At 44.0% G+C, this 8,815-nt stretch overlaps 1 protein-coding gene and 1 long non-coding RNA gene across 2 annotated transcripts in view; both read left to right on the top strand.

Annotated features, from left to right (window-relative positions):
* Positions 1-162: 162 nt before the first annotated feature.
* LOC125487182 (ferritin, middle subunit-like) lies at positions 163-4,760 on the top strand. The gene is made up of 4 exons (XM_048617672.1): positions 163-295; positions 1,786-1,932; positions 2,322-2,447; positions 3,168-4,760. Exons 1-4 carry the CDS (start codon positions 194-196, stop codon positions 3,321-3,323), a joined length of 531 nt encoding a protein of 176 aa, XP_048473629.1. The 5' UTR covers positions 163-193; the 3' UTR covers positions 3,324-4,760.
* A 2,493-nt stretch (positions 4,761-7,253) lies between these two features.
* Positions 7,254-8,815, top strand: part of LOC109919638 — a 13,225-nt gene continuing 11,663 nt past the window's right edge. Inside the window, exon 1 of the long non-coding RNA XR_007265705.1 lies at positions 7,254-7,561. This is a non-coding gene — a long non-coding RNA (uncharacterized LOC109919638). The remainder of the gene's footprint in view (positions 7,562-8,815) is intronic.

The raw sequence follows: 8,815 nt of genomic DNA, 5'->3' as shown, positions 1-8,815 counted from the left end.
CCTGCTCTCCTTTGTTCATTGGTGCCCAGATTCAGGGAAGGTTCCTGATTGGCTCTCAGAGACTGTCAATCATCATTGGTGATGTCATTCCCTGGTTAAGTGCAGATGGTCCCAGGAGTATAAATACAAGAGTTTGGGGTGGAGAGTCTCAGTTCTAGAGTTGTTTAGGTGCTAGTGAGTAGGAGTAGAGAAGATGGCTTCCCAAGTGTGTCAGAACTACCACAAGGACTGTGAGGATGCTGTTAACAAGCAGATCAATCTAGAGCTTTATTCCTCTTATGTTTACTTCACCATGGTCAGCTTTTACATTTTTGGTGTCTTTTTTGAAGATTGAGCCTCCAATTTCATTAGTGATGATTGGTATAGAACTTGATTAACAGTTGTAACAGTTTTTTTTTCCTGAGCATGTATACACTGGATTAAAATTGATTTTAAAATCACTTCAAGGAATTGGGATGTCATTGTGACTGCACAGGATATTGATGAAGCAGTTTTTATATTCCTGTTCAAGTCTGGTCTCCCTGCTGTTGAAAAGATGTTAAACTTGACAGGGTGCAAAGATGTTGCTGGGGTTGGAGGGTTTGACCTATAGGGAGAGCCTGAATAGGCTGGGGCTATTACTCTTGGAGTGTTGGAGGCTGAGGGAAGCTCTTGTACAGGCTTAAAATGATGGGTATTAACAAGGCTAAGTAGCCAAGACCTTTTACCCCCAAGAGTAGGGGAGTCAAAAAACTAGAAGGTATTTGTTCAAGTTCAGAGGGGAGAGACTTTTAATGTTACTTGTGGAGTAATGATTTCCTGCAGAGGGTAATACCTGTAATGAATGAGCTGCCAGAGAAGCTGGTAAAATAACATTTACACAGCATCTGCATGGGGACATGAATAGGTAAGGTTTACAAGGATATGGAACTGGATTAACTTAGGATATCTTGTTGGCAGAGATGAAGGGTCTGTTTCTGTACTATACAACTGTGACTGTCCTTACTCTTCTGGCATAGTGATAGAATCCCTTAGCTTGGGCTGAATGTTTGTTTGGTTTTTTTGTGTTCAGATTCCACCTGGCCTGGATGTGTGGAAACATTCTGGAGCAACTCCCCTTAAAACTGAGTACACTGTTTGAGATAACAATGTGATCAACCTGTTCAGGAACAGCTTTGTAGTCACTACTATTTCTCCCTCACTAACTGAAGTATTGAGTTCTAGACCTGGAGAGTGACAATATTAAGCTGCTAACTGGGAGAATCTGTTCTTCTAATAGCCATTGCTTCCCCACTGTGGTTGGGGTCTGCTAAATTGATGGAAGTGTAAATTGAAAGCTGGCCTATTTCTTGAATCTAAGCAGCATCAATTATCCCTCCTACCTTCTGACTTGCATTTGTAATCCATGTGATCAAAGATCCTCAGACCTATGTCTGAAGCAGGTGGGTCTTAAACCTAGGACTCCTGGTCTAGAGGTAGGAGCACTATCACTGCACTACAAGAGCCTTTCCCAAGGAGACTGCTTTCATCTACAAGAACGGAGTCATTGGAGTCTGAAATACCACAATGAAGTATGGGTTTGACAAATTAAACTGAACTACTACCTCAATTGGAGAGAAACACCACAAGTCCAGCAGCATCTGTGCCATCCCCGATGCTACTAGATCCATTTCTCCAGCACTTCCTGCTTTATTCCTTCAATTTTGCTCTTGGTGTTTAATGATCCTAATTCCTCAACAGGAGGAACACTAGATTCTGTATTTTAATGTGGACACTGCCTGACTTGATCCCTTTCTCTACTTGCAGTTCTCTTTCTTTGACCGGGATGATGTTGCCCTGCGTCACTTTGCTGAGTTCTTCAAGGAGCAGTCCCATGAGGAACAGGAACACGCTGAGAAACTGATGGCGTTCCAGAATAAACGTGGAGGCAGGGTCCTCCTGCAGGACGTCAAAGTAAGATTCAGTGTGGCTGGAAAAGAAATGTATGGCAACTCTCTTCCTTAAGAATTGAAGGTGGTATTCCTCCACTTGAGGGAATTTGAGCAGTATTCATTCCAAAATGAACCTGGGTGAAATGTTGCCATCTAATTTGAGCTATCCTACTCAAATGAGGATTCTTAGTCAGGCAACATGGCAGGGGCGATTTGTGGGTGAGTAACCACGACTGGCAGTGGCCTCCCATGAAAGAATGGAGGCAGATGAAGAGGGAACTGGCTTTTTCATGGGTTCTCTTGTGCCCATCTTCTGCAACAGCTTTCCCACTCCTTGCTGTGATCTTTAGTCTGCTCTGCGGTAGTGCTGATGAGCAACTAGTGGTTGGAACTATCTTATTTTGTTTTCAGAAGCCAGAGCAGGATGAGTGGGGCAATGGTCTGGAGGCAATGCAGAGAGCTCTGCAGATGGAGAAGGATGTGAACCAGAGTCTGCTGGATCTGCACAAACTTGCCTCTGGCAACACGGACCCTCATGTGAGTTTTTAACCTGCTTCACTAATATTTGCCACTTGTACAAATGGAAGGTATTAATTGAACTATCTGCTTACTGGTATTAATTCTCTGTTGTGGAGTAGGAAACTACAAACACATATAATGACTGGCCTCAAACAAATGAGCAACAGTGGGTGTAAGGACTTGTTCTTTCTGCTGTGGAGATTGAACAACAGTGAATTTTTGCGATTCAAAATAAATTCTTGTCACTGTCACTTGTGACAGCACCTTAATTGGGAGCTGCTGTTTTTTTTAGAACAAGGGAAATGAGGGCTTTGCAGCTTTGGATGTCACTAGGAGAAGGTGCCTTTTTCTAGGTGGCTAGGCAAGGGGATCTTGTGCAAAGGACCCCAGTTGTTGGGATAAACAAGAATGTCACACTTACACTGCATCACTTGGAATCTTGTTAAATGACTTAAGGGTTCCAAGGTATTCAGCTTTTCACTTTTTAAACATCCATTCTTTTTTAGTTTCATGGCGAACTGATCAAGCTGCCAGTAGGTTCCTTAGCTCAAGGTACTAATCTTGCAGGAAACTGCAAGATGAAATTTGGGGCACCTCAGTATTTCAAAGGAACTCTCTTAACTAAAAGATGACACCACCTCAGCTGTTACACTTCTGTACATAATCTGAAGACACTGGGCATTGAAACGCCATCCCTCTATCACTCATTGAACTCAACACTTTTTTTTCTTTCTCCAGCTGTGTGACTTCCTGGAGAGGTACTACTTGGATGAGCAAGTGAAGATGATCAAGAAGCTGGGAGATCACATCACCAGCCTGAAGAGACTGGGAGCCCCTGAGAATGGCATGGGAGAGTACCTGTTTGACAGGCTCACGCTGGGAGAGAGTGACTAAATTTATTCTTGATCATGTACAATATCACCTTGACTGAGTTGTGTATTGTGTTGGACATAAATTGGGGACATCATTTTATTTCATTCTGAAAAGAAGTTACATTTAGAAATGCCTTAATCTGTCTCCCTGTGCAAGTATTCAATAGGTGTTCAAACTTTGATTACACTGCAGTAATGGTTTTAATTTCTAGTGGCTCATAATCTGAGTGCAGTGTAGGAAATGGATCTCTAAGAACTGTAACATATTTGCTCCCTTTCAAATTAACTTGCTCCACAAACTGAAATCTATTTCTTTCAAATTCTCTAAACCACTTTCTTGCCCTGCCTTCAGTTTTGAATAAAACAGCAATGCTGCTGGTCTCTCTCCAACAAGAGGATCCTCGCTCCCTCCAGTGGGGAAAATGTTCAGATGTGCTTGTATACACTGGCAACATTTTATGTTGCCAGAACAATCCAAGTTCAGTCTTAAGCTTTACACAAGCAGGATTGGCAGGAGACCACTTTTGTGAATTCAAATTCTTCCCCCCTCCCAAGAAAGAACCAGATCCTAATTTCTGGGTCTAACTGAAGATCTAGAGTCCTCTATCTGCATCTGCTTCACTGTCTCTCCTGTTTCCCAAGAAGAATTATTGCTCCCAAACTAAAGCAGAAGAACCTTTTTTCTCTACTTTAATTTTAGAGACCATTCAAGTAATCATCCACCATAGTAATGGTGCAAAGTATTTGAGGATGTCTTTACTCAAATACCCTCTCTAAATTATTTGTGTAGATGGCCATTTGGCCCATTGTGCCTATGCTAGTATCTTGTCAATCTTCAATTCTCATGTTGCTGTTTTGTGGGAGCCTCTGAACAAACTGTTTCTGATATTGCAACCTGAAGAAGGTTATTAGTGCCTTGCATACTAGGCTGTACTATGTAAATACAGTAATCTTTACAATTGTCTTCCTGACTTGGCTAACAGCCATTCATTTCTTAAATGAACAGTCACACAAGGGCCAGGGTGTCCTCAAGAGGTCTGCTTATAAGAATTATGGGGTCCTACTAGGAAAAAGTGGCAGAACTAAGCAGTTACTTATTTTCCTTTGTGTGAATAACAGCACCTGTGGAGGGGAAAGCAGTTAATGTTTTGGGTTGTGATCCTTCCTCTGAGCTGCTGGTAGCTAGGAACATGTTGGTTTACATGCAGAAGATGGGGTGGGGGAGTGGGTAAGGGGTAAATATTAGGTGGTGATAGACCGCCAAAGACAGAACAATTGAAGGAGTGGCTAACAATCTGGCTAGGAAGGTGAATGGTTATTAATGGGGACTGTTGGCTGCAAACAATGGATGGTGTGTAATAGACTTAAGTCCTGGTGTGTGGGGGTTGGGGTTGGAACATGAGAGCTCAAGCCCTAAATTTGGTGAACCTTTGCAAACAAGTGTAGGGGATTTGGATTACTGACTCTGATTTGAATGGTAAATGGTTTTAATGCCCGGTATTTTTCAAGGCCTAACATGCCCTTTTTTAAGGGGAAAAAAACCACTAACTTGCGATGGCTGCTGTAATTACCTGATCACAAGTTGATCAGTTCACAAGACCATCAATAAACTAGAACCTGTCTGAGCTGAAATAAGTCATTGAACTGACTGAAACCAGTCATTCTGGTCTGTATCTCCTGGATTGATTTATGTCTTTCTGGAGGTTTCACACAACGGGATGAAAATCATCTACAGATTATCTGGTGGGGGGTAGAGGTGAATATGTGGGAATACGTAAACAAATTGTATTTCAGACAACAGCATTTGGGCAGAGAAGGGAAAACAGATGGGTTGAGAACTGAAGGATCCTATAGAACTAGAAGGCATTATCCCCAGTGGTAAAGCAAATTGGAAAATATCCATGCACTGAACTGGAAGGTCATGAAAAAAATTTGCTCAGGCTAATGCTATCAAGTAAGCAACTATGGTCTCAGGTTAAAACCTGGCACTCAAGGACTGTAAGGATGTTGCTCCCTTCATAGTAGACACTTTTCAAACAGGTATGCCATCATAATGGATCAGAGCCCCAAAAGGTACTTTATGGAGACATAACTTTTTAATTCCAATGTGTAGGCTTAGAAAAGCAGACTGCAGATATAAATTCAATGAGCAACTGGCATAACCATGAATGGAGCCATGAAATGACACACCTGTACAGGATGAATTAAACTGCAATCAGAAATACGAAAAGCAAGGGGCTCAACACCCAACGGGGACACACAAAAACAAGGGTTTAAAAACTGACCGTGACCGCAACCCCTGGTCCAAGTTGATTAGGGGCCTGATGTACTATTGTACTGTGAAGATCATGGCTTCAGAACAGCCACTAAACACCCTTGCACTTCAGGTCAAGAAAAGGCGAAGTCCCTTTCTCACTCTGAATACTGCCACTATCAAAAGAAATGTGAAAAAAGGAATTTCAATCTACCTGTGAAGCCAAGAACCCCAAAGGGGCCATCTAATATAACAGCCCAGATATTCTACTACCTATTCTTTCAACCATTCCTTCAGGATCTGAGGGTTCAAATCCTGGCACTAAGAAGCTGTAGATGTGCCAACACCACAGTGACTGCAGTAGTTCAAGATAGCAGCTCACCACTGTCGTATCGAGGGGCAATTTGGAATAGGCAATAAATGTTGGTTGATTTAGCAACACTCATGTTACTGGATCAAATATCCAGAGGTCTGAGCTAACAGAGGTTCAAGTCTCACCACCAACTTCAAGGCAATGAAAACAAATAACGTGGAACATAACGTTAGTCTCAATGGTGATCGCCATGCGAACTATCACCAGTTGTTATATTTTAAAAAAAACCATCTGGTTCACTCAGGTCCTTCAAGGAAGGAAATCTGCTGCCCTTACCTGGTTTGGCCTACACGTGACTCCAGACCCACAGCAATGTGGTCGACTCTTAAATGCCCTCTGAAATAGCCCTAGCAAGCCACTCTGTGCAAGGGCAATTAGGGACGGGCAACATTCACTGTCCACTTGCCAGTGGCTCCTACATCCCAGGAAAGATTTTTAAAATTGCATGGGAGGAGGCGTGTGAGAGATAGCAGGCAGTTGGGCCGAATGGCCTGCCTCTGAGGTAGAGCTGGGTAATTTGGTGCCTTCCAAATGAGGATTAAAAAGTTCAGGGGTTTTCTATTGATCACACTTTACAAGCTCCCTGTTGAAATCCGTCAGGGTCCAGTGTGGGGCCAGGGCTTGGGGTGGGGGCTGTTTTTCCTTCTCACCGAACTCTCTCGATCTAACAGCCCAAGCTGTTTTCATCACGAGCTGTGCACAGAGTAAGCTGTTTTGTGGCTAGGGTATCGGAGATTGACCTACTGCAGACGGAGCCAGTGACGTGAAGCGGAAAATTTGGGGAGAAAGATTTAAAATGAAGGACTTATATTTTTGTCACCTCCCCGACGCAGACCCCCAATTCAGAAAAGCCCAAAGTGTTTGACAGCCACTACTGTAACTTAGGAAACACTGCATCCACTGTGCACAGCAAGATCCCACTAAAAGATATGACATAAATGCAACAGATGTCTTTTTTTTAATGACGTGAGATAAATGTTGGCCAGAGCACTCTAACTCTCACCCAGCCCCAGGTGGCCACTCAGTCCATCAGAGAGAGCAGATGGGGGCTCGGTGTAGTAACTTGACTGGAGGATACTGCCTCTGACAGTGCAGCACTCCCTCAAAGTGTCAGCCTGAGCTCCAGGCTTTAGGAGCAGTTAGGGGGCACAAGATCTCTCAGACTTGGCAGAACTGTCAATTAAATGGAAAGCTCTGTGGGAGGCAATCAGCTTCAAACTTCAAAACCACTCGGTCCTCAGATGGTTAAGTCATGCCACACGCTGCTAACGGTTCAACTGGCCACAACTCAGAGCTAAAACAAGCTGCATTTTTGTCGACTCTGTCACGTTATCTCTCCTACCCTACTGGCTGACCTCGCCCTTGCAGGCATCATTTGACAAAATAATTATCTTCCACCCTTCGGTTTTAGAGGATAGTCGAGGGGGGGAGGGGAGACAGGGGAGCGAGCGCGGTAGAGGGAGAAAGAGAGACTCGGAGAAACAGAGAGAGAGTGAGAGTCAGCTATTTGGAGGAGCCTTGCCATGTCAGAAAGCAAGGATCAGGAGAACGTGCTCGTTACAGAAAAGGACACGGAGACAGCTGGGTTGTCCAAAGCCCCCTGCTTGGAGCTGAGAACAGCCATGGAGAAATGGTGAGCTTGACAAGGAGCTTTGAGACAGATTCCTGTCTGATTGTAATTTTATGGGTGGCGTGCAGAGCTTCACAGTAAAATGCGGTGTCTTGCTTCAAATTACTGAGTGCGTGGCTGCATTGGTCATTCGCTTTCCAGTGCATCTGCGTGGGAAGCCAGGCAGCTCGTACACATCGCAGGTTAACCATTTCCGTGGAATTCCGGCTCTCCCATCCCCTGTTCTCCCTGCAAAGGTGACTGCAAGGTTACTCTTGTTTACTCAGTGCAGGAGGAGGGAGTCTCGATGCGTTCCCTATGATTACTATCCATAACAAATACCGGCAATGCAGAGACAGTCGGAGTCGGCCATGACAGTCGGTGTCAGTATGAAGTCGGTGTCGGCCATGACAGTCGGCGTCGGCCATGACAGTCAGTGTCCACCATGACAGTCAGTACCACATTGCAGCTGATCTTCCGTTCTAACCTGGATTATAGAAATTCCGCCACCTTGAACACACCATCCGTGGCTGTGCACTCAGCTTCCTGAGCCGTAACTCAAGAATTCCCTCCCCTCAACCTTACCATTTCTGAGACTCTCTCTCGGAGACACTCCTTAAACATCCGACCCAAAATCCCCACCTGCCCGGCTTCCGAATCCTCCTCATGTTTGATAATGCTCCAGTGAAGCACCGTTGGTGTATTTTGCTACCTTGAAGGTGCTATAGAAAGGCAAGCCGTTGTTGTTTTCATGTGATGAGAACTAGAAAGGTTCTCAAGACGGAAACAAGAAATGTCGACCCAGGAGCACATTTCGCTTCAATATTTACAGAATCACAGAAACGTTATAGCACAGAAAGAGGCCGTTCAGCATATCACTTCCATATTGGCCTTTTGCAGAATCACAGAATTAATACAGTGCACAAAGAGACCATTCAGCCTCATGTACTTCTCATTTTGGAGGGTCAATGTCTAATTTTCTGAAGTAAAAGTTTATTTTTAATTTCAAGTAGAACCCGAGTGAAGCAGTGTGTCCATTTTAGAACAGTGCAGAGGAGAATTGGAAGGTCCCACATTGAGTCGGGAACAGAGCACGGAAAACTTCAGCCTTGAAAAAAGGCTGAAAGGAGAGGACTGTGTATAGGAGAATGCAGGATACTTCTATGATACAGAGAAGGCAATGGGCAGGATAAGGGGACTAACTAATAAGCACGGAAGCATAACGCTACTCTAAGGAGGCAATTTTAAAAAAAGAACTGCAGATGCTGGAAATCAGAA

Source organism: Rhincodon typus, chromosome 37, assembly GCF_021869965.1.
Source record: "Rhincodon typus isolate 14 chromosome 37, sRhiTyp1.1, whole genome shotgun sequence".
NCBI lineage: Eukaryota > Metazoa > Chordata > Chondrichthyes > Orectolobiformes > Rhincodontidae > Rhincodon > Rhincodon typus.
This window is presented reverse-complemented; position numbering and strand designations above follow the sequence as displayed.